The sequence below is a fragment of the Apiospora marii genome (assembly GCF_038362585.1).
Source record: "Apiospora marii strain CBS 49790 chromosome Unknown utg000014l_segment0_segment0, whole genome shotgun sequence".
NCBI lineage: Eukaryota > Fungi > Ascomycota > Sordariomycetes > Amphisphaeriales > Apiosporaceae > Apiospora > Apiospora marii.
The window spans coordinates 261,564-284,625 of NW_027117385.1; the positions used below are offsets into that span (position 1 = coordinate 261,564).

Below are 23,062 nucleotides of genomic sequence, written 5' to 3' on the forward strand. Positions count from 1 at the left end.
CAATTTCCAGGGTCTCGATGAGCGAGATGTCTGGTTTCAGCTTACGGGCCACTTGGGTTTTCGGATCTCGTTACACGAGATTGCGTACGATTCTCCTTCTGCCCTTTTCCTCTTCTGCTCATGTACCTCAATCCCTTTCCCTCCCTCTCTCTCGTGGCTTTGTCTCGACCGCGCCTGAGGTACATGGGCTATACGCTGCACATCATTTGTACCTGGCAGGTGACGCTTGCCCAGGGTGATGACGCCAGCTGTCATTGGACCGCCCCCGGCGTGTATGTGTTGTGAGACCGGATCAGCCCACCCGCCCGCGCTACCTAGGCCACCTTACTACCTTACCCAATCTCAAGACGAACTGGCGAGGAGAGGGAGGCTGGCCAATCCCCAGACGGCTGTTCTGAGGATCGCCGCTGGGATCATTGAGCATTCCCCCCTGCACCCAATTCTCCCACCTCTGCGTATCAGTATTAGCCTGCCGCTGTCAGGTATCATCCATCTTCCCACGGCCGCGAGATTCCAGATTCGCTCCAAGACACTGACATGTAAGCTGAAGAAGACACCGGCCCAATCTCTGGCACATGGCTCTGGGGTGGGTCTCCTGCACGTAAGGGGAGCACCCCAGCGTCGGAAAGCGGCATTTCTTATGTGTACCCTCTCTGGACTGCCTGTCGATCATTGCAAGTACATATGATGGATGACTGGGCAAGATGCTGTGAATCGTCTCCTAGAACAGTACGACAAATTTGCTGGTGCGAGTTACATGGCGACCATGGCCCGATTGTGATGTTCAGTCCCAGCATTGCAAACACAGCTCTCTTCATGGAGGGTTTGACTCTCTTTCGGTCTCGGTCTTTGCCTTCATATGCCCTTCCCCCTCTTCTTCCGCCATTCCGAGTGACACGAGGTATAACAACCGAAGAGGTATGGGACTTGCAGCCTCGTTTATCCTCGCTTTCCCAACCACTACTAACACCACCATCATCTTCACCTCTCTCCTATTTCTCCATCCTCTCTCCACCCAACCCCGTGCACCATCCCATTAGAGGAAACTTCAACCGCGTTCTGCAAACTTAGCCATCTCCCAAGTCTGACCAGACCTCTTGATGAAACACTCTCGAGTCTTACAACAAGAGCGCAATCTGGCCAAGGAAGCTTGACATTGAACCAAGCTGACCAACTTCAGGGCGACTTGCCGAGGAAAGAGAAAAAAGCCCACCTGTGCAGCACCACTTACACTTGCCTGTGTGTGCGTGTGTATGTGTGTGTGTCAAACATCCCAACCCCCAGTCGAACACGCCACCCCTGCTTCGGCCCTTTGCAATAGACAGGCAGGCAGGCAGACGGACAATACTCTGCTGCTGCGTCTCGCTCTGGATCTTGCACCTCTCCCACCATCTATCTCACTCTATCTATCTCGCCTGCGGACCCAGATTAGGAACGACATCAGCCCCGGTGACGACGGGCATCAACATAACACAAGCACCGGCGGCTACCTTGTCCCCTTTTTGCAGTTATTACCATTTTATTTTTATCTTTTTTTAAATCATATTTTCGGGGGCTGTGACGACGCTGTCTCTCCTTCTTGTACAGGCAGAGGACCGATCGAAGAAACCCTGACTAACACACCCATCACTCGCTCGCTCGCTTGCTCTCACCCCATCCGCGCGCCCCGCCCCTTTTACACACATACAATACCTTTTTATATTACAGCACGCACCGGGCCGCTCACGCGCGCGCGCGCACGCACGCATTTGATAAAGGGCCCCAGCCGAAGGGGAAGACCAAGACCAAGACCACACACGACGACTCCTGAATCATAAAAGAGAGAGAAATACTTTTCTTCTTCTTCCTCCCTTCTCCCCCCCCCCTTTTCCTGCCCTTCTTCACCATGGTCACTCCGGCATGCTACACGCCCAGTGAGACAAGCCGTCGATACAGTCGCGCTTACCCGCCGTATCCCCTTGGCTACCTTGAACGGCGCTACCACCCTCACCACCACCTGCCCTCCCACCACGACACGCGCCTCTCCAAGACCATGGTCGAGCGAGACGACGATGCGCCGCGCAAGAGGATCGCCGTGGCGGTAAGCTGAGCCCCTGCTTCCTTCCTTACCCCTGACTCTTCTTCGTTGGTCGAGAACGTTGGACACGCGGCAACAGCAACAACATGAGCCAATTGGAGAGAACACAGAAACTTCAGCAATATCAACAAGAAGGAACGGAAAACTGACCATGTGCCTCCCCAAAACAGTGCGGTCGATGTCGAAAGCGCAAGATCCGGTGTAGTGGCGATCCAGGAAACGGCGGGCCATGTTCTAACTGTAAGAACGCCGGTCATGAGCCTTGCCTCTTCCTAAGGGTATGCAGATTCTTTTTCCCTCTTTAATTTCGTTCTTTTTTCTTTCTCAAATACCCACTCACCGTGTTAGAATTCCCTGCATTTGCTGACGTTGCTTGACTTGCGCACGCAAAAGGTCTCTTCGACCGAGACGCACCTGAGAGACGGGAGCGGCGACTACGGCTACAACGTCGAGACGGCCCGCGCCTACCACGCCCGCTCGAGCGGCGGTGGCGGTGGCGGCGGCGGCGGCGGTGGAGGCGGCGGCGGGTTGTCGCCCTCGTCGCGTACAACGCCATGGCGGACGCGGGGGCGGCTTACCGGCAGAACTCGTATCCCGGCTACGCGACGGCGGGCGGCAAGGGCTACTACTCGACCGCCGCATGGACCGGCGCGGGCGCGTATCCCGACGACGGCGGGGTCTCTGCCGCCGCCGCCGCCGAGTACGGCTTGGGCGGCTACCCGCCCTACGCCACGGCCGCGACGCTGGGCCAGGACCCCGCGGAGCAGCTCTACCGCTACGGCGGCTCGACTTCCAGCAAGGCGGCGGCCGCGGTGGCGGCAGCCGCCGCGGGGGGGTCTGTCTACGTGGACCCGGCAGAGGCGGCGTCGACTTATCCTTATGGTAGTCTCGTCCACCGCCCCGCGGGAGCGGCCGTGACGGTGGGAGCGGCGGTCAGCAGCAGCGATCTGCCCAACTTCTCGCTGTCGAGCATGGCGGCGTCGCTACCCAGCAGCAGCCAGAACAGCACGAGCAGCAGCGGCGGCACCACGTCCAATCGGCTGCCGAACCCGCACCGCACGCTGTCCAGCTCGTCGTCGTCGGTCTCGGCCTACCGCGGCGCGGACGGCCTGCCCTCCTCCTCCGGCTCTCCCTACGCCAGCAAGGCCTCGACTGCTGCTACTGATGTTGGTGGCTACGGCGGCGACTTTGGCGAGTCGCCCGGCTCGTACAGCACGGGCGCCTCGTCGACGGCGACGCTCTCCGGCGGCGGCGGCCGCTCCCTGTCGGGGCAGTACCCCGCGTCTGCTACGGCCGAGTACGGGGCCGCCGACCACCACGGCGGCGGCGGGTCCTACATCTACGAAAGCAAAGTGCCCACCTCCCCGCCCCTGGCCTCCCCTTCGTCCTCGCGGCGGGGCTCTTCGCACCACCACCACCAGGCGGCGACGCTGGCCAACGGGCACGACTACGTGCCCGTCTCGCACGGGCATGCGCAGTCTGTGGCGCAGCATCCGAGTTATGGCGGTGGCGGCCACGATAGTCACTACGATGTGCATCACCATCATCATCATCACCACCACTCATCTTCCTCCCACCACCGCGCGCAGCAGCAGCAGCAGCAGGAGTACGAGACGGCGGGTGGTGGCGGTGGTGCGACGTCGGACGGGCATGTTGGGGGACGGCATCATTTGCGAAGATAGGGGCGGGGAGGGAGAGAGAAAGAGGGAGAGAGGGGATAAGCTGGGAGGGCTTCGGAGTCCGGTCCAGACAGCGTCATTCGCGGATACAGACACACGCACACACATACAGAGAGAGAGATTTCCCCCAATCATTCAACCCTAGTCCGATCCGACCAGCGTCATTCGCAGACAGACACCAAACACACACACACACACAGAGAGAGAGATTTCCCCAACCATTCATCTAACCAACCCCCTTTTCCTTGCCCGGCACCCCCATCCACCACTACCCCCCACCTCAACAAGAAGGACAACACATACACAACAGACACCGACCGGATAGCGACCCCTTGGTTCGACAAAGGGGAGGGGGTCCTGGTTTTTACGAGCTTTGGGCTTGAATGCTGTGCTCGCGTGTCGTGTCGTGGTCGTTGTCAAACCTACGACATGCTGCTGTGCGACGGTGGCGTGTGGCTTGTTTCTCGCCCGTGTCCTGCTGCAGGCCCCACGCCCTGTCAGGTACCAACAAGCTTTCTTTGAGGATGATGATGATGCTGTGCCGTTTCGCCACCCGTCAATCATCATCCCGCGGGGCGTGGTGTGTTGTGTTGCGAGAGCCGGTCTCGATATCTCTCCCGAGGCATCGGCTGTCAACTCCATTGGGCGGCACGCGCACAGCAGGAGAGTCGGTACACAGACACGACAGGGACGTACATACATACATACAGCAGCAACACCAGCCAGCAGGCCCCATCTCGGTTTTCTGATTAGATGATCTGATTATTCCCGAAGGCCACCGCATTCTCGTCTCCTCCCTTCGTTGCGTTACTGCCAGGCAGCTTTCTGCGGCGGGCTCGCATGCATACATAGGGGTCGGTCGGTCGTCGGGCAACCGGGTTATCTCGCTTCGACTTGTCCCGGTGTGTGCGTCTTCGTTGTGTACTACACCGTACCCTACTCACCGGGCGGCGATGGGACCACAGACACGACGCACAATGACAGCTGTATCCCTCATTCGTCAGCGGCGTCGGCAGCAGTTCATGTGTCCAATCTATTCCGAAACGGCCTTTTCCCGGTCGGGTCGGTGTACTGCTTCGTCGCACTGGGCTTCTCCGGTCCTTCACCTTCTTCCGACCACACCACCACAGCATACCACCACCCACGCCCCCCTTTCCTGTCACTTTTCAGCTTGATACCCGTTTTCTAAAAAAAGAAACAAGAAAAAAGATACAGATCACTATGCATAACCCGCATAGCATATACCCTCTCTCTCCACACACATCATCATCATCATCAGTATCATTTTGTCATCCCTCCACCCTCTCTCGTGTTTGGGGTTCTGGGCCTGGCTGGCCGGATGAGAGACTCCCTTTCTCTCTCTCTTGGCCAGTGGAGTCGTACCTGGAAACCGCCCACAGCATATGCAAGCAACAAGACTCTTCCCTCTCCCTCTTCCTCGAGGTGGGAGGAGGTCCCGTCCCGACGGTTTCACACGTGGCGCAGCTTTTCTCCTCACCAGCCTTTCCTTTCCCCTCATTCCCCCTCATCAGCAAATCTTCTTTCCTCCATCTCTTAACCTATTTCTCCGCAGTCTTTCGCAAGGAGGCAACAAATGACAAAGGCAGGGCAGGGGAGGGGGACCCCTGGTTGGTCACCCACACACACAATACCCCTTGTCTATAATCTGTCAGAGAATCCCGGATCCGCGTGGCGGGGGCGCAAACATGGGTTGAACGTTCTGTGCATATCCGGCCGCTGGGCTGGCTGGATTGGACAAGGGCTCTCTCTCTCTCTCTTTCTCTTCATCTTTCGCATGTCGGTTCTACCAAGTTTCAAGTTTTTCTTTCTGCAACATGCTGTTTTGATTACCTACCGGTTATCGTTCTCGAACTCGCATCATCTTCGCCCTCCCACCCCCGCGGATCTCCCTCCCTAATCTCCGAAAGCAACGTTATCTGTCATTCCCAAATCATACGACAACCACATCAACCACCTATTTACCCGGGGAGCTGTGTGCGTGTTCTTGGTTACACCCCATACACACATTGCCTGACTATTTTTCAACTTTTCCTGCCTTTTTTTTTTTCGACCTGTCATTTGTCTCATTTTTTTGTTTCCATCCATGTATTGCATTTGTTGGGTTATTAGAGTTCTCGTTGGCTCGCAGCGGAAGGCTCGGCTGCTTCCACACGGAGAAACATGATAAGAGTAGGTTCCTGTTCAGGGGTTCGCGCGAGAAAAAGGGGAAGGGTAATGCAGAGAGAAAAAAATCGGCGAGAGCAGGGAGTGCATTGCAAATTGGTCTTGTTCTGTCAAATTACTGTTTACAAGTTTTGCATTGATTGCGGAATCCTTCCTGTCTGTACGTTTGTCGGGAGATTGTCATTTTGTTCTGTTTTATTATTCCTCTACGGAAGGTTTTTACACATCCAAAAGCATCATTGCTGCCACCATCGGCCTGAGATTCAAGAGAGATACCATATGATCATCGCATCATCACCATCATCATCATCATCACGCAGGGAAGGAATAGCCTCGAAAAATTGCATCTGGTGGCATCAGCATTGATAAAGGGGGTCAGCGGTCAGCCAATTGTTTATGTTCGAGACCGAACCAAACTACAATGTACATATACTACCAACCCTCAATCTAAATGATTGACAACAACACCGTCTTACAGCCGCCTGCCTGATTTTGATTTCTCTCCTTTATGCCCACTCGAGGGATACGAGAAACGGTTGACAGGGTCTTCTACCGGGACTGACGTCACTGGCCTCGGATCAAGCCTGGCCAACGTCGAATCGGGTATCACTATCATCTAATTATCGGTAGGCTTGGGGCTTTGTGGTGCGAAGTAGGCATGTGTTTTCGAAGAAGTAGCGATTTACTTTGATCAGGCACCTACTTCTGACTCGGCTGCTATCGCTGCACCCGTTATAGCTCTTCGGGTCTCTCAAGGTCAAGGGAGAGTGGTTCAACAACGCCTGTGGAAAAGTGCCATCAGCGAAGCTGGTAGGTCGAAAGTCTCATCGGGCAGGCCCTGCAATATGGTCTGCTCAGTTTGGCATATTGCCCACTTGAACCATGCCAAGGAGGGAACCACAGTAATGTTGCTGCCGCTTTGCCGAAATGCCAGAGACATACTGGGTCAGTAAAGCTGTAGAATCGGCCATTTCGCATGATGACTGCTGATGGGGGTGTCTGTCACCAGTGAAGTCGTAAAGGAACGAGTAACCGGTGAGCTCTATGGTTTCCTTCCATATTGAACGTCCCGAGTGACTTGGCGTCCTCGCATTTCATGTCTCCACGTTGTGCGTGAATGTGAATCGGTAGAACCACTGGTCCATGCCACCTTAGATATGAACAGGCGAAGAGGTTGCCGCGGACCATTGTGGTCGTGCAGCGTGGCAAAGGAGCCTTCAGGGGGTTGGGCTGGGAGCTTCCCGTCAAGTGATCATCGTCTCCGGTAGTCGTTGTAGCTCGAGCCCCCATCACGGGGCCGATCCCTGCGGTCCTTTCCATCGTAGCGGTCATCGCGCCGGCGCTGGCCATCATGCCGACGGTCATGACCTCTGTCCCCATCTCGACGATCGCGGCCTCTATCTCCGTCTCGGCGGTCGCGCCCCCGGTCCCCATTTCCTCGATATCCTCCACCTCCTCTTGGGCTCCGGCTGCGACTGCGCCGCCTTGATTCAGGCGCGCCACCTCTTCCTCTTCCACCGTCTTGCCGCCTGGAGCGATCGTCATCGCCCCGGCCGGCATCGTCGCGTTCTGGGCGGTCGCCCTGCTTTCCATGACGCCCGCGCATCTCTTCATCACTATAGACCATGCCGTACTTGTCGTTCCTGTCAGCCACTCGGTCCTCGTGACGGTACTTTCGCCACTTCTCCAAGCCTTCCACACCACCCCATCCACCACCTCCACCGGTCCGTTTCCGTTTGGCAACCTCGCCCGAGCGCCATTCTTCGCTCAGCTTGCTGACACTCTGACTGAAGTCGACGTGAATGCGACGATCGTCAATCAAAACGCTCTGCATCTTGGAATAAGCCGCCTCCGCCGCCGTCTTCTCGTCGTACTCGATGAAGGCATACTGCAAGCTGTCGCCCGTCTTCTTGTCGCGGATCACCTCGCAGGACAGGATCTTGCCGAAGCGGCTGAAGATGAGCTCGAGGTCGGCGTCGGTGGTGACGGGGTTGAGCTTGCAGACGAAGAGGATGTTCTCGGGCGGCTTGACGTCGGCGAAGGGCAGGTCGCCCATCATCTCGAGCGTCAGGGCCTGGGCGCGCGCCTCGGCCTCGCGACGTTTCTTCTCGGCCGCCTCCTCGTCGACCTCCTCGTTGAGGTCGGCGTCGTCGGCGATGCGCACCGTCGCGAGCTGGGCCTTGGTCGGCGGCGGCGACGCGCTCGGCTCGCGCAGGCCCGCCGGGTCCGGGTACGGGTCGTCGAGGATGACGGTGTGCTTGATGCGGATGTCGACGAGGGGGTGGCCCTCCTTGTCGGTGATGGCCGCGTTGATCTTCTCGAGGACGTCGAAGCCCTCGACCACCTTGGCGAAGATGGAGGCCTTGCCGTCCAGGTAGTCCGTGTTGTCGCCCAGCGTCACGATGAACTGACTGCCGGCCAGGCGCATCTCGGGGTTCGTCGGGTGCGGCGTCGTGGCCATGGAGACGGTGCCGCGCTCGGCGTGCTTCAGCTTCGGGTGCAGGGTCGCGGGAAAAGTCTTCTTGGCCGCGCCGGAGAGGACGCCCCAGATGGAGGAGCCGCCATCGGAAGAAGGTGCGGTTGGGCCAAGAGGATCGCCGGACTGGAAGGAAAAGTCTTGCTGGACCGAGTGGACGGGGGAGAAGTTGTAGTACTTGATCTTGGCGAGTTTGAGGAAGTTCTCGCACTCTTTCGGGGCGTAGTCGACGAGGAGATCGATGACAATGTCGCCTAGACTTGTTTCCAAAAGGACCGACATATTGGCGATTGGAGCCGTCGAGTGGCTAGACTCCCAGGAACCGTGTTTTGGAGGGAAATAGTTCAAGTTGTTTATTCCATATAGCGGTGGTAGGTCCCGCCCTCGTCGTGGATGGCTAAGGAATTGACAGTTTCTTCAAAAAGCGAAGATGATTGTTTTGTACTTTCGGAGGCTGGTGTTGAGGAAACAGCATTGAAAGTCGGTGGAGACGCAACGTGCTAGAGCAGAACCTAGACTCTGAGCAGGCCTGAAAATGACATCGTTGGTCCCCTGGAGCGATAAACTGAAGCTCCAGGAGCTCTCCAAGCGTACCCCACATGACCCGTAACCCCACCTAATTTTTCTTTTGCTTCAATTGCATTTGAGCCTCCAACGCGTTAACCAGTCGCGCCTGCAGCATCGCAGTTCGGATCAAAGATCTGCGCAAAGTTGAACATTGACAATTTTCTACAATTCAACCCAGGCTTTCTTGACAGCAGTCGACCAGGTGCTGGAAGTCATAATACCATGAGCTGGGCATAGCAAAAACCGACTTGCACTTGACATTCACTTTTTTATTGATACCCATCGTGTTTTGCATCGTTTAATATCCTGTTTGCATTGCAACCAGCATCAGAGTTGCCTAGGTCGTTCTATGTATCTCAACTTTCTGTCCCTCCCTCCCTCATAATGTCGCAAACACACATGCGCCTCAACTTGGCCATCCGCCGCAACGGTCTTCCCGAGGCCAAGGTGGTATGGCCTGTCCCCCTTGAGGAAAACCCCACGGTTTCGAAGCTGCTCGAGCAGGTCAACGACATCATCCCCCTCGAAAGCGGCGACTGGGGCCTCGAAGACTACGCCGTCGAGCTCTCGTCTCCCGATGGTTCGAACTTCGAGTGCCTCCACTTCCAGCTCGTGCGAACCGTCCTGAAAGAGGGCGACCACGTACGCATACGCCCTCTCCTGACCAACGACCTTAAGCAGCGTCGCCTCTCTGGTCGCTATCAGATCTCCACCGACGGCAAGCACCTGATCGACGGCATCCCGTTCGGAAGACCCCTTCTCAAGGCTCCCAGGGGCAGACCGGCCCTCGACATCCCGCCCCGCAAGCGCCGAAGAATTGCGCTTGACGAGGGTTCCGCGGAGGATAGCGAACCCGAGGAACCAGAGCAAGAGCAAGAGCCGGACAGCTCCATGCTGCTCCTCACCAACGGCGAAGAAAATGATAATGGCGCTAGGCGTGTCACGATCAACACGGTACCTCAGGTCTTTGGCGATGCATCAGACGATGAGGAGGACGACTCGGACTTTGAGGAAGACGATATGGAAGAGGATGAGTCAGACTTTGAAGACGAGGACGACGCTCAAGACCATGAATCCGAGTCGGATGGTGAACCGCAAGAAGATGATCCCATGGACGACCACGAGCCTAACGACGATGGTCAAAACGAGGATGCCGAGTCGGAGCATGAATACTCATTACAAGGGGAGGATGGGCTTGGCCGTAATGAAGAGGACGACCACAACTCTCCTGGTCAAATTTCTGACCTGAAGGACAAGGATCTGAGCACGCTGGATGGCCCCGGTCTTCTCCATGCTGCTTTTCCCACAATCACAGTCCTCTGCGATACGATGCTCGCCAAGTTCGATGGAAACCTGGACTGGGCGTACAAGGCTCTCCGGAAAATATCTGAGCCTGTTCTTCCCGCGACGAGTTTCGAAAGCGATGCAAAGAGCTAGTATCTACCAAAGACAAAGCCGCTGGAGATGCTATGTCTGGAAAAGCGCCATCCAAGAACCGACGTTCACGAGAACGTCCATCGTCCGCTGGCGAGCCACACGACCAAGCTGGCCTGGTCGACGACGAGGACGACGCTGAGGATGACGCTGAGGACGACGCCGAGGATGACGCCGAGGACGACGCTGAAGTCGATGACGTCGATGAATACGTCAAGAAATTTGATCGCAAAGGTCTCCCGCCTGGCTCTATCTCGACGGCTCCCCAAGCGGGTCGTAAGGAGAACCACATTGTGTTTGAGGAGGATCCGAAGCCAAACAACAGCTCACTGCCGAGCCGCGACGCACTTGCAAAATCGAGAACCACAGCCGGCGAATCCGACGACAGTAGTAGTGACAGCCAGTCGGAAAGCAGCGACAGCGGGAGCGATAGCGACAGCGACAGCGGCCCCGAAGAGACTTCTGCCAAACCCAACGCTAAACCTGCCTCTCGTGGAAAGCGTGATACAAAATCGGATAGCGACTCGGAAGATACCTCATCCGACGAAGATTCCAGTAGTAGTAGTGATGAAGAGAGCGATGCAGAGCATAGTGACGGCGAGAGCAGCGACGAGGATTTCGCCCCCGGTTCTGGTGCGCAAGACTCCGATTCTTCATCTTCGTCCGATAGTGATAGCTCTAGCTCTGATTCCGATCAAGAGGATTCTGGTCGCCAAAGCCAGAACGTTGAGCGCGGGCCGACGGTCAAGGGAAACCAGGTCAGTCGTGGTGCCAACGCGCAACCGCCTCAGAATACGGTCGTTCCAGCAGCCAAAGAGTCTCAACAGCCCGAAACTCTTGTGCCACCTGGCGCTGGAAAGCAATCTACCAAGCAACGCAATGCTAGGCGACGTCTCGCGGCTAGAACCAAAAAAATGGCTGCGGAAGCTCCAGAGACCGATGCGACCCCTGACGCGGCTTCAACGCAGGTTGAATCGGCGTTTAAATCGGAACCGCAAAAATCGACAAAAGATGCGGAGAAAAAGCTTTTCGAAGCCAAACGCAAAGCATTATTGGATGCCTTGAATTCTGGCGGCGCGGTTGTTGGTCCAGACGGCGAGCTAGAGGTGAACGAGGTTGAAGATAACACCACCATTTCACAAAAGAGCAACAAACGCAAACATGGGAAACGATCCACACCGGAGCCTGCTGTAGGGGACTCTGCTGACAAGAGCGTTGCGACACCGGCCAGTCAAGAGACAGATCCAGACACTTCGGCTCAGAAGAGGCGTCGTGTTGATCTGGGTGCGGGCCGTCGTATGCTCTTCGGCGCTCTTGGACTCCGTAATCCGAAGACAAAGGATGATGAGAGCAACCTCCGTGCTAAGCTTATGGAGAATGTACGACCGCTGCCAAACGCTCGATTGGAGGCGAGTGCTGCTGAGAATGCAGGCAGTCTGGCAAAGGATACAACCGCGGACCCCGAAGTCTTGGAAGAAGACCCGGATGCCTGGCGCGACAAGATTGAATACCGAGCTGTAGAATGTTGGTATGAAGGGGTTGATCTGAGCGAGCCGCCGTTCCCCTTTGAGCAGCGGTGGGATCCACAACAGCGAAGGAACGGGTCCCGACGGGCAAAGAAGCAAGCCCAGGAGATCGAGGCAGCTGACAACGATCAGGAAGAAGACACCACTTTTGCCGGCAAGAAAAGGAAGCATGACGAGTCTGTACAGCCAGGCGAGGAATCGTACTACAGCTATCAGGGCCAAAAAGGCAGCCAAGACGAGAACCTGCGGCTCAATTACGACGACGTTGAACCCGAGCAGCAGGGAGACAAAGACGATAACGCCCATGCTGACCACTCGATTGCCGAGTCGCATTATTCTGATTTGGATGACCTCCCCTCTCTGCCCAAGGATCTGAGCGTACTGAGGCAGCTTCAGCCGGGACAGGCACGGGTCGGCATGGTCATCACTTGGAAACAGGTAAGTAATACTCCTGGACAAACCCGACACTATGAATCATTCGCTAACATTTTTGCCGCAGTTCATTCTGTCTGAGGCTGTCAATTGGCAACCGCAGGTCATGGATCTGACTGGTCTCATCACTGAGGTCTATGAGGACGATGCGCTCGAAGTCATCCTGGCAAAAAGAGATCGCCATCTTGAGCGTCCCGAAAAGCAGTACGACGAGTACACCGGAAAACGTATCTATGGTCGCTTCGAAGCCCCCGACGACGAAGATGAAGATGCCCAAGAGGAGAACGAGGACCCCGAAGAGGAAGCCCGTCGGAAGCTTAGCTTCTCCGTGATGGATGGCTACACTGCAATGATGGAACCAAGGGTTCGGCAAGACCCGTTAAAGTCGCCATCGGCTGAAAGACACGCTGATGTGACCATGGGCAGCCCAGACGATGAAGCTGGCGAGGCTGGCGAGGCTTCAGAGAGCCGTGATGTTGCGGGCGATGGGACATCGTTTCCTACATTCGAGACCACCATGGATACGGAGTCCAGAATGGAGGAGTCTCACCCTACCCAAGAAGACGGTTCCTTGATGACGGGGCCTTCCAACTCCTCCAATGGTCAGCCGGGCCAAGGTCATCGTTTCATCAATGTTCCGTTATCTGACTTATCGCAGATTACAAGCTCTAGCCAGAGGGTCTCAGGATCTCCCGAGCCAAGACCGACCAGTCATCAACCTGCTACGGATTGGCCGGCTCCCGCTTCTGATGGTATGGAACCAGACTCTCCTCATGGCGGCCCTACTTCACCTACTCAGGAGCAGTCCTCTGTCCCAACCACCAATTTTAATGATACGAATGGAGAAATACTGACCGGGACACCAAAGTCGACATATCCGAAAGTGGTCAGGCGTCCCTCGTCAGCCAGCAGTGAGCACAGCGGCCGTCAACCGGACTTTGCCACATCAGCGGACTTACACGACCCTGACGCGTTCAAAACTACTGTAGAGGGCGAGAGAGATCGCCGGGAGATCAGTGACGGACAAGAATCCGTCAAGGGAGAAGCGAGCTTGCCTCCTGCAGCAGATGTAACGGCAGAGGCATTCGAGCAAGATGGCGGCAATGATTCCGACGCATCGTTTTCCTCGTTGCCCTCGTTGAGCACAGCCCTCCGGGAAAGCTCGCAGAAATCCTCCCAGTGGTTCGGTTCTCAGGAATCACGCCAGCAGCCCCACCTACCACCGGACTTGAGCTCGGAGAACGAAGAATCCCAAGAACTGCCGGAACAACAGCACGCAGACGACGAGGACTCCAACATTATCCCCGACAGCTTCCAGACTGCTCTGCAGTCGAAGGCTAATGCCGATACTTCCTCCATGGCGGGTGACATGGGGCGGGAAAAGATGTTGGCGTCGTCGCAGCCCCATTTACCAGGCTCGCGAGGTCGTGTTGAATCCGACATCTCCCCGCCTCCCGTGCTCCGCAAAACCAAGTCGACGAGCCCCTTTGTTAAACAGCGCAACTCTCCGCCAGCCCCAGCCCCAGCGCCCAGGTCATCCCTGCAGCATTGTATTCCGCCCGGAACACAGGTTGTCGAGATAAGTTCCGACTCCTCATCCGACGAAGAGCAGATCTCTGGCTCCCAGTCGGGGTCCGCAGAGGATGAAGATGAAACAGGGGCACCAGCAGATTCCTCGTCGGCCTTGCCCGACGGATCTAGGTGGGTTCAGAAGAAACTACCGGAAAAGCTGCCCTCCAAGAGCGGAAGAAGGGCCACCTACCATGCATCGCAACCCGTTCGAAAGCGCAAGTCGCAGACGGCGGCATCCGTGTACAAGAATCGCGTCAGGTCTCGTCGGACTGCTTAGTTGGCGGCTCTGCGGGATGCATGATTCTGAAGGCCGCATCAGGTAATCAGCTCGGCGACTGGGAAGAGTGCTGGACCCTTGGTGAAGGCATCATGTCACAATATCCGCTTAACAAGCAGCGAACAAGCTTTAGCTTTAGCTTAACTACTACCTTAATCTGTACAGTGGGCCATCTGGATGTAACCATACATCGGATGGCCCCAGTCGACTGCCTGTATAATCATGCCGTTTTCCGTTTTGCCCATGTCCATGTCCTCGAAATGTGTCAAGTGTCAAGTCATTAGGCAACTGTTAGTATGCGGGAATGGAGGCTTTGAAATCCTCGGATTGTCGTTGGACGGCGGAGAGAATACTTTACGTCACGCTATGCCACCAGCTCTATCCACCCGGAGGTTAACGCTTTGAACCGAACCCGCTCGAACCCGCCCGGCAGTTCTCGGTCTTATAATAGAGTTGCTCTGGAATTGTCGTCGGTCGTGTGGTATAACACGATGTCCATGCAGGCCAAGGCCAAGCTCCACCTCGGCCGAAATGCCGGCATGCATGCTGCGCTGCGAAGAGGAGGCGAGATGGCCCCTGAGGCTATGCAGGTGCGGGCGATGTTGCGGTCTGATTATCGATAGAATGTTGTTCGGTTGTGGATGTGGGATGCGGTGCGGCGGTAGGTAGCACTGCATGCAGCAGTTGCTTGGACAAAGCGCAGAACAACAGAAAATTCTCACGAGGGACATACGTTCAGGGTCCGGGAGAGTCGCATACAGTGGAACCGGGATTGCGGAATTACGGCGTTACGGCAAGCAGAGCAGGCTAGCAGGCTAACTGAGTGATTGAGTGGCCGTGGGTGTGGATTTACTCAGTTATAGTAACTGGCCATAGCTCTTGGCAATATCTAGTCAATCGGCTTGGTAGTACGATGGAAGTGCGATTATGGTGATTTTACTCGTGCGGAAATGGAGGAGATGGCGGATTGAACAGACCATGCCTGCATGGCCATAGCATTAGTTAGCCAGAGATCCCGATGGTGGACTCCGTTCGTGAGAGAGAGAGAGAGAGAAAGAGAGATGTATATAATGTCGATCATGGTCGCCCGTATCAACCGTCTCGCTACTCTGATCAGCAGCAAGCAAGCAAGCGCCTCAGTCTTCAGCAGCCAAGCACTTGATCTCCTACTACACTCTTTCAGTAGACCAGACAAGACAAGACATTGAAGACTAGACAAACCCAAACCGGCACCATGTCCTCCAAGGCCGCTGCTATCCTCTCCACCTTCGTGGCCGCCGCCCAGGCCTCGTCGGTTCTCCTTTCCGGCGGTACCATCATCGCCTTCGACCAGGCCAGCGAGGCCCTCAACGTCGTCCGCGACGGTTCCGTCCTGATCCAGGACGACCGCATTGCCGGCGTTTACGAGAAGGGCGCGGCCATCCCCGCGGCGGCCGACAACGCGACGCACGAGGTGGTCGACTGCACGGGCAAGATCATCTCGCCGGGCTTCGTCGACACGCACCGCCACGGCTGGCAGACGGGCTTCAAGACCATCGCGTCCAACACGTCGCTGGCCGAGTACTTCAACCGGTTCGGCGAGTTCGTGGCGGGCGACCACATGACGGCCGACGACGTCTACATCGGGCAGCTGGCGGGCCTGTACGAGGCCCTCAACGCGGGCACCACGACCTCGCTCGACCACGCGCACCACACCTGGTCCAACGAGACGTCGCGCGCGGGGCTGCAGGCCTCGGTCGACAGCGGCGCCCGCGTCTTCTGGGCCTACGCCTTCCACAACGTGACCAACTTCGGCGTGCCCGAGCAGCTGGCCAACTTCCGCCAGGTCCTCGAGGACGTGCCCACCAAGGACACCCTCGTCACGCCCGCCATGGCCTACGACTCCTTCTACGCCAACCCCTACGGCCAGGAGACGGTCGATGTTATGGCTCTTGCTCGGTAAGTTCCCCTCCTTCTTCTGCCTGGCAATACCCCTTAATCGGACAGCGAGCTAACGGATTTGGTGGTGCAGTGAGTACAACATCTCCGCCATGACGGCCCACTACCTGGGAGGTCCTTGGTCCAGTAAGTTTCTATTGCCCCCTTCCCCCTTTCCCCTTTCCACAGTAGCTAACGGGTCTTCTCCGCCACAGCCAACAACAGCCCCGAGCTGCTCCACGAGCTGGGCTTCCTCAACGACACCATCCCCGTCGTCTTCTCGCACGGCTCCTTCATGACGGAGAAGGACGCCGAGCTGCTGCACTCGTGCAACCAGTACATCTCCAACACGCCCGAGTCGGAGATGCACTACGGCCACTCGCACGAGCCCAGCATCCACTACGGCGTGCAGGACCAGATGGCCCTCGGCGTCGACACCTTCTTCACCTACTCGACCGACATGGCGACCCAGGCCCGCATCTGGCTCCAGCACGCCCGCTACGCCCTCTACCTCGACGTCCTGAACCAGGGCGCCATCCCCCCCAACGACCCCATGTCCGTCAACCAGGCCTTCCTGCTCGCCACCCGCGCCGGCGGCCAGGCCCTGCGCCGCGACGACATCGGCGTCATCGCCGAGGGCGCCGTCGCCGACCTGCTCGTCTACGACGGCCGCACCCCCTCCCTGCTCGGCTGGGTCGACCCCGTCGCCGCCGTCATCCTGCACGCCAACGCCGGCGACCTGGAGCACGTGATGGTCGGCGGCAAGTTCGCGAAGCGCGACGGCAAGCTCACGGCCCAGAACTACGCCAAGGTCCAGGACAAGCTGCTCGAGAGCGCCCAGCGCATCCAGGCCACGTGGCGCGACCTGCCCATCCCCGCCATGGACGGCGAGTTCCCCTCGTCCGGCGCCCCCTACGTCCGCGCCCAAGAGGTCAACATCATGAAGGGCGTTGCCGCTGCCGAGGCGGGTAACGATGGATACGGCGTCAAGTTCGACTAAGCGTCGTTCGTGTCAACTAAGTCAGAAGAGAAGAAAGGGGCGGCTACTGGCCAGCGCAGCCAATCAATGGATTGATGCGTGTCCACTGTACCTAGCTAGCATCCCTGCTTGCTCCCCGCTGCCGGCTGCTGCCAAACAGCAAGTTCCGTCATGATTCTTATGATTCTTACGATTATACCACTAAATGATCGGACTAGGTACTTGCTTAGTCAATTACTACCTACTATAATAACTAAAAACATCAATAATAACAAGAATAATGATTCCCAAACACTGCTTCCTCGATTTCGTAAAGTTTGGTCCTGGTCATCCTTGTCCTTACCCCACAGCGTCGCAGCGAGTTCTTGATTTTAGGTAGGCTGGCAGCAGGGAGCAGGGGGGCTGGGATTCTAGAAGAAAAACTCCCGAGACCCGTATCTCCTGCCAACTGCCACCTGCCAAAATTCTTAAATCCCGAGAAGGGGGGAAGGTAGGGGGAGAGGAGGCCACTTAATTAAAGAACGATCTTCAATCTTGGTAATAAGCTTGTTTCTTGTGTTCTGTCTACCTAACTCATAGAATCTTAGTACGTACCTGCGGAGATACGCATATGCCTGTACTGACTCTCGGAATTAGACCCAAAGAGAAGATGCGTGCCCGGATTTGAATCCCGGATCTGGGCTGGCATGATCGGCCGACTTGGACGGCTCGTCCGGCAGCATGCACAACGCACCATGCAAGGTTTACGGCATCAACTACATCATGATCCATGAGGAGTTTTCTTTTCCTTCTCCGAATAGCCAATGTCAAGGAATTCATGGGGTGAAAAAGGCAGTTGTGGGCACAAGCTCGGCTTGACCGGAACACTTGTCGACGTACCTTGTTCTTGACTGCCAGCAGGGCAAGTATGTAGATATCCATGTATACGAAAATTCGTGCGGTTTGTTTGTCCATATCCGAGCATGATCGGAAAACCTGCGACATCCTCCTCCCCGGCACCTTCAGGCACTGTTCGTCTCGCGAGCCTCAAATCCACGTGTTTCTCCGACGTGACAAAAATCGGTACAAGGGTTGATATTGGCAACTTGGAAGCGGCTTGTCCACAGTGTCTTGAGGCCAGAGGTCTTTGTCCCGATTCACGAGTTCTGAAAAATCGGAGTCGTGTGTCCATATCCGAGAATAACCAGGAAATCTGTGTTTCTCCTCCCCAGCGCCCTCGGCCTACGCGTGGACTTTGGCAAGTAAGCCAGTCCTACATGCACGCAGACGGTGGTTTTCCGAAATGACAACATCGGTCTGGGGGCCCCGAGGCCAGAGGTCCCCTGTCACGGCTCAAGGCTCACGCCCAATGTCGGTTGCCCTCGGAATCCTGGTTCTTTGTTGGCCCAGCCATGCGGGCCTGGCAGGCTGGCGCATTCGGCAGAAGCTTCTGCCCGGGCCGTGACAGTCCCGGCGGATTTGCTTCAAATTGAATCTGAATCCGTTCGATGGAAGGGCGTATACCCAGGTAGTTAGCCCTGCCCTCTCGCCCCCTCCTCCAAGGTAAACAAACGCTCCACTTCAGAGTCCATGTATGTCCTCCAGAGTAGCAGAATCACATCACCAAGAGTGTTTGCAAATATTCGAGGCAATGGCCCCAAAACCTCTCAGGCAGCACAGATATGATCCAGGACATAGCGGGTGATCTCTATTCGTATCAATTGCGGTCGTTGCTTCGCCGTTTTCCGCTCTCGCGGGGGCCTATATGTACAAGGTCGTTTCCCCTCCCTCTTCCCTCCCTGCCGCCTTCCATCTATCCGCGGCGGCCGTTGGGGGTAACGGCCTAGTTGCTTCGTGCGCCCTCCTTGGCCTCTCGGAGCTCGTTCATCTTGACCACCCGCTGCTTGAACTCCTCGTATTGGCACTTCTCGTAGCTGTGTCGCTCGTCCTGAATTGGTAAATAAAACTGTCAGCATGCGATCATCCTGTAGGTAGTGTCCCCCGCGGTTCCTCGTGGCTCGTCGGGTCGGGTCGGGAGACCGGAGGCTGTGTGATTGAATGAAACGTACACCGCACTTCCAGGGCAGGTAATAGGAATCCTGACGGCACTTGTTGAGGGGGATCAAGAGGTTCGCGCAGCCGTCCCGGTACTGGATCGGCAGCTTGGCTTCCCGCATCTCCTCGCGGGTCGCCTCTGTAGAAAGAAACAGTCAGTTCGTCGTCGATCCGAAAGAGAGAGGGGCGCATGGCTTACTGGGCAGAGACTCGGCAGAGCTTCCGGCCATGTTTGCTGGTCGGAAAGACGTGCTCGTTGCGGGGTGGCGGGGTGAATTGGGTTGGCGATGGCGCTGTCGTCAAGACGTCGTTCAATGGCTTCAAAGCTCTCTCTCTCGCTCGCGGTGCCAATTGAACCTCAATGGCGCATATCCGCTTGGAGGCACCTTAGCTCCCGGGGTCGTCCAATTGGCCGGCGGCGGTGGAATGAATTGCCGATTTTGAGGCTGTAGGGTGGGCCCCACTTCGCCTGCTGTGGCTGGAGCTATGCTATGGCAGTTGACACGGGCAAAGTTGAGGTCAACCAGCATTGATGGACGTGAGAGACCTCTTTTGTTTGAACCCCGGCCAGTTCAAGAAGTCAATTGGGTTCGACTTTGCGTACCATTTTTGCTATAGCTGCCGAATCTATTTTTGCATCCACTTGGTGTTTACCAGTCATGTCCTTTGAAGCATCCTGGAAAATCGCAAAGTCGTTCCTGAGCACCAAAAACGGCCGTGCTTGTCTCCCGCTCCTGCTTCTAGAAATGCATGCTGTTTGCCACGGCACCGTTACCTGCACATAGCAGACCCATCGATGGCTTTACGGCATTCGCTTTCTTGCAACCAAGTCAGATCGAAACACGCGAAGTCGCGATGAGCTTTTGGATATTGGGTGCTGCTGTGGACTCCCGGGCAAGGAAATCGATGATGACAATAACCAGCCACCATCCAACCGCATCTGAGTTTCTAATCTACTGACTCCGACGGGCGCACACATGGGCATGCTGACTCGCCTAGCAGAGCGCAGAGCGTGACAATGACACTATCTAGATCTTGACCTTCCTTTTCCTTTTTTACACTTTTCGTCAGATGCCCCAACTCACCTGCCGCCTCGCCAGACACTGCAGTGCCCTTGTACTCGCTGCACTCGGACCTTCTACAAGCGGCTTAGCGGTTCCTGCGGCATTGGTCAACCGTCAACTCAACTTCCGGACTGAAGCGGTGGTGGGACCGTCCATTGGCAATCTGATGTTACCTACTTCCCCCTTCGGGCCATCGCGGCCGTCTGCTTGTTATCTCTTGGCCACCCCGGCTCGAGATACGCGGGCAGCCTGGCGATTGGCCTTTTGGGGGCCCTTGGCGAGATATAATCCCCGTGCCGATCGGCTGCATTCCAGTCGCATCGATGCTGCGTTTTTCTGTCGAGTCTCAGCGCAGGTAGTCTACATTAGTCTGCAGAGCGCCCCGGCACATGCCGCAAAAAGGATCGGGATTCCATATGGACCGTTATCGCCTTGTGCGCTTCTGTGGGCAAGTATGTAAGTATGTAGGTAGTTTATAAGCTATGTGATCCCCCCGTGCACCCTCGGGTTCCTTGGTAGGTCTGGCTCTCTGCGGTTCCCACCGACCCTTCATCGCGTTGGACTTGGTTTTTCTTCCGTCTGCTACCACATCTGCTGGGCTGAGTCTGCCGCCGAGATGAGGAGCTCCTTGTTGGTGTCTCTTGTGACGGGAGCCGCGTGGTTCCAAGCCGCTCTTGGCTTGTTCCCGCCGGCACCCAAGATGGAACCTCTCGAGTTGGCCGACAACGAGATGACTAACCTGATGGATGATGCCCAGCCCATGACCGGCACTGGCACCTTCACGCAGTATATTGACCACAACAATCCCAGTGTCGGCACTTTCTCCCAGTCGTTCTGGTACAATGCCACTAATTGGAAGGGTCCTGGGTCCCCCGTTGTCATCATGACACCAGGCGAGGTCGCTGCTGCCGGCTACACGGGCTACCTGACCGAGAAGGCCCTTACCGGCATGTACGCCAAATCTGTCGACGGCGCCGTCATCGTCGTTGAGCATCGCTACTGGGGGAACTCGAGCCCATTTGACGAACAGACGACCAAGAACTTGCAGTACCTGACGTTGCAGCAAAGCGTGGCCGACTTCGTCAACTTTGCGCGAAACGTCAAGCTGCCGTTCGACCCCAGCGGCAAGACCAATGCGCCGCAAGCGGTAAGCGATTCGATTCCGAAGGCTGGCGCACTCGCACTCGATATAGCTGCTGACTCTACCAGCCCTGGGTTTTCACTGGAGGTTCCTACCCTGGCGCTCTAGCGGTCTGGATCGAAAAGTTGTCTCCGGGCACGTTTTGGGCATACCACGGAAGTAGCGGTCCGCTCGAAGCCATATACGACTACTGGCAGTACTTCTCGCCGATCCAAGAAGGCATGCCCAGGAACTGCAGTATGGACTACTCGGCCATCATCGACTATGTGGACCAGACGTTCATGCAAGGCTCGGATGAGGATAAGAGCGCGCGTAAGTACATTGGCATAGGATGCCTTGATTAGATCGGTCGCTAACACCGTGGGTGCCAGTCAAGAAGATGTTCGCTCTCGACGAACTCGAGATGAACAACGACGCCGCCAGTGCCATCTCGTCCCCTATTTGGGCATGGCAAAGTATCCAATTCGACTCGGGCTACTCCAAGTTCTACCAGATGTGCGACGCCATCGAGGGCGCATTCACCAATGCCAGCTATACCTACGGCGACCAAGGGGTGGGGCTGAAAAACGCACTCCCCAACTTCGCCAACTGGTACAAGAAATCGTACCTCCCAGGATGTGAGTCCGCACCGAACTCCAGGCTTTGGTGAAGTCCCTGCTGACTATTGTCTTTGTTAGACTGTGAGCAATACGGCTACGATGACTGGAAGGGCAAGATGAACGTCCAGTGTTTCAACTCGTACGACAGCTCCATGCAAGCCTTCAAGGACTACTCGCCCCAGAACACGGTGGGCCGAACCTGGGTTTGGATGACATGCAACGAGCCTTTCTTCTACTACCAGACGTAAGCCATCTCTTCTTTCAATCATTTGCTCTCCATAATAATCTTGGGCAAACCGCTGACCATGATCTCCTCCTTTCAGCGGCGCCCCGGCCGGCATGCCCTCCCTCTTCTCCCGCCTGGTCAACGCGAGCTACTACCAGCGCCAGTGCGAGCTGTGGTTCCCGCGCGAGGGCCAGTACACGTACGCCAGCGCCAACGGCGACACGGCCGAGGCGCTCAACGCCGAGACGGGCGGCTGGCTCTACACCAACACGACGCGCGTGCTGACGTCCAACGGCGAGTTCGACCCCTGGCGGTCCGCGAGCGTCTCGTCGCCGTTCCGCCCCGGCGGGCCGTTCGCCGGCAACGCGCAGGCGCCCGTCATCCTGATCGAGGGCTCGCGGCACTGCAACGACTTGCTGCTGCGGAACGCGGTGCACCCGCCCGTGCAGGCGGCCATGCGGGCTGAGATTGAGCAGATGACGGCGTGGGTTGGGGACTTTTATAAGGGGGGTCAGGGCCAGGGTCAGGGCCAGGACCAGGGGAAGAGCAAGGGGAAGAAGGGGAAGGGGAAGGGGAATAAGAGGCGGGTGACGAGGGGTGAGATGGGGCATAAAGATACCCTGATGTTCTGATGCTCTGATGGTCTAATTGGAATTCGGTCGATGTTTGCTGCATGAGGTGCGGGAGTTGGCGTTGGCGGACTACGTTCGAACATATGACTCTTACATAACGATATTTCTACATGTGAGACTTCATAATGTATACAATTTCACGACGATGCAACACTATTCTTCTGCGATGCCAAGAGAATGTGAGAAGTGAAGCAGGTCTATCATGGTCGGCGGAATGCTGATGCTGATTTGCATTGCGCATGCTTG

General features: G+C 56.6%; 7 protein-coding genes across 7 annotated transcripts; 5 read left to right on the forward strand and 2 right to left on the reverse strand.

The window, feature by feature from the left end:
* Positions 1-1,885: 1,885 nt before the first annotated feature.
* Positions 1,886-3,759, forward strand: PG985_016265 (uncharacterized protein; the record flags this gene model as incomplete). Its single annotated transcript, XM_066836031.1, has 4 exons — positions 1,886-2,080; positions 2,248-2,355; positions 2,426-2,524; positions 2,560-3,759. The coding sequence occupies 4 exons, from the start codon at positions 1,886-1,888 to the stop codon at positions 3,757-3,759; spliced, it is 1,602 nt and encodes a 533-aa protein (XP_066676047.1).
* Positions 3,760-7,192: 3,433 nt separating this feature from the next.
* PG985_016266 (RNA recognition domain-containing protein) lies at positions 7,193-8,698 on the reverse strand (the record flags this gene model as incomplete). The annotated part of the gene is made up of 1 exon (XM_066836032.1): positions 7,193-8,698. The coding sequence occupies one exon, from the start codon at positions 8,696-8,698 to the stop codon at positions 7,193-7,195; it is 1,506 nt and encodes a 501-aa protein (XP_066676048.1).
* Positions 8,699-9,367: 669 nt separating this feature from the next.
* On the forward strand, positions 9,368-10,420 carry PG985_016267 (clumping factor b protein; the record flags this gene model as incomplete). The annotated part of the gene is made up of 1 exon (XM_066836033.1): positions 9,368-10,420. One exon carries the CDS (start codon positions 9,368-9,370, stop codon positions 10,418-10,420), a length of 1,053 nt encoding a protein of 350 aa, XP_066676049.1.
* A 32-nt stretch (positions 10,421-10,452) lies between these two features.
* On the forward strand, positions 10,453-14,224 carry PG985_016268 (uncharacterized protein; the record flags this gene model as incomplete). The annotated part of the gene is made up of 2 exons (XM_066836034.1): positions 10,453-12,381; positions 12,443-14,224. 2 exons carry the CDS (start codon positions 10,453-10,455, stop codon positions 14,222-14,224), a joined length of 3,711 nt encoding a protein of 1,236 aa, XP_066676050.1.
* A 1,234-nt stretch (positions 14,225-15,458) lies between these two features.
* PG985_016269 (amidohydrolase) lies at positions 15,459-17,141 on the forward strand (the record flags this gene model as incomplete). The annotated part of the gene is made up of 3 exons (XM_066836035.1): positions 15,459-16,162; positions 16,236-16,288; positions 16,357-17,141. 3 exons carry the CDS (start codon positions 15,459-15,461, stop codon positions 17,139-17,141), a joined length of 1,542 nt encoding a protein of 513 aa, XP_066676051.1.
* A 1,801-nt stretch (positions 17,142-18,942) lies between these two features.
* Positions 18,943-19,384, reverse strand: PG985_016270 (NADH-ubiquinone oxidoreductase B18 subunit; the record flags this gene model as incomplete). Its single annotated transcript, XM_066836036.1, has 3 exons — positions 18,943-19,047; positions 19,169-19,293; positions 19,354-19,384. 3 exons carry the CDS (start codon positions 19,382-19,384, stop codon positions 18,943-18,945), a joined length of 261 nt encoding a protein of 86 aa, XP_066676052.1.
* A 1,450-nt stretch (positions 19,385-20,834) lies between these two features.
* PG985_016271 (uncharacterized protein) lies at positions 20,835-22,816 on the forward strand (the record flags this gene model as incomplete). Its single annotated transcript, XM_066836037.1, has 5 exons — positions 20,835-21,365; positions 21,428-21,671; positions 21,731-21,976; positions 22,037-22,202; positions 22,282-22,816. 5 exons carry the CDS (start codon positions 20,835-20,837, stop codon positions 22,814-22,816), a joined length of 1,722 nt encoding a protein of 573 aa, XP_066676053.1.
* Between the last annotated feature and the right edge of the window lie 246 nt (positions 22,817-23,062).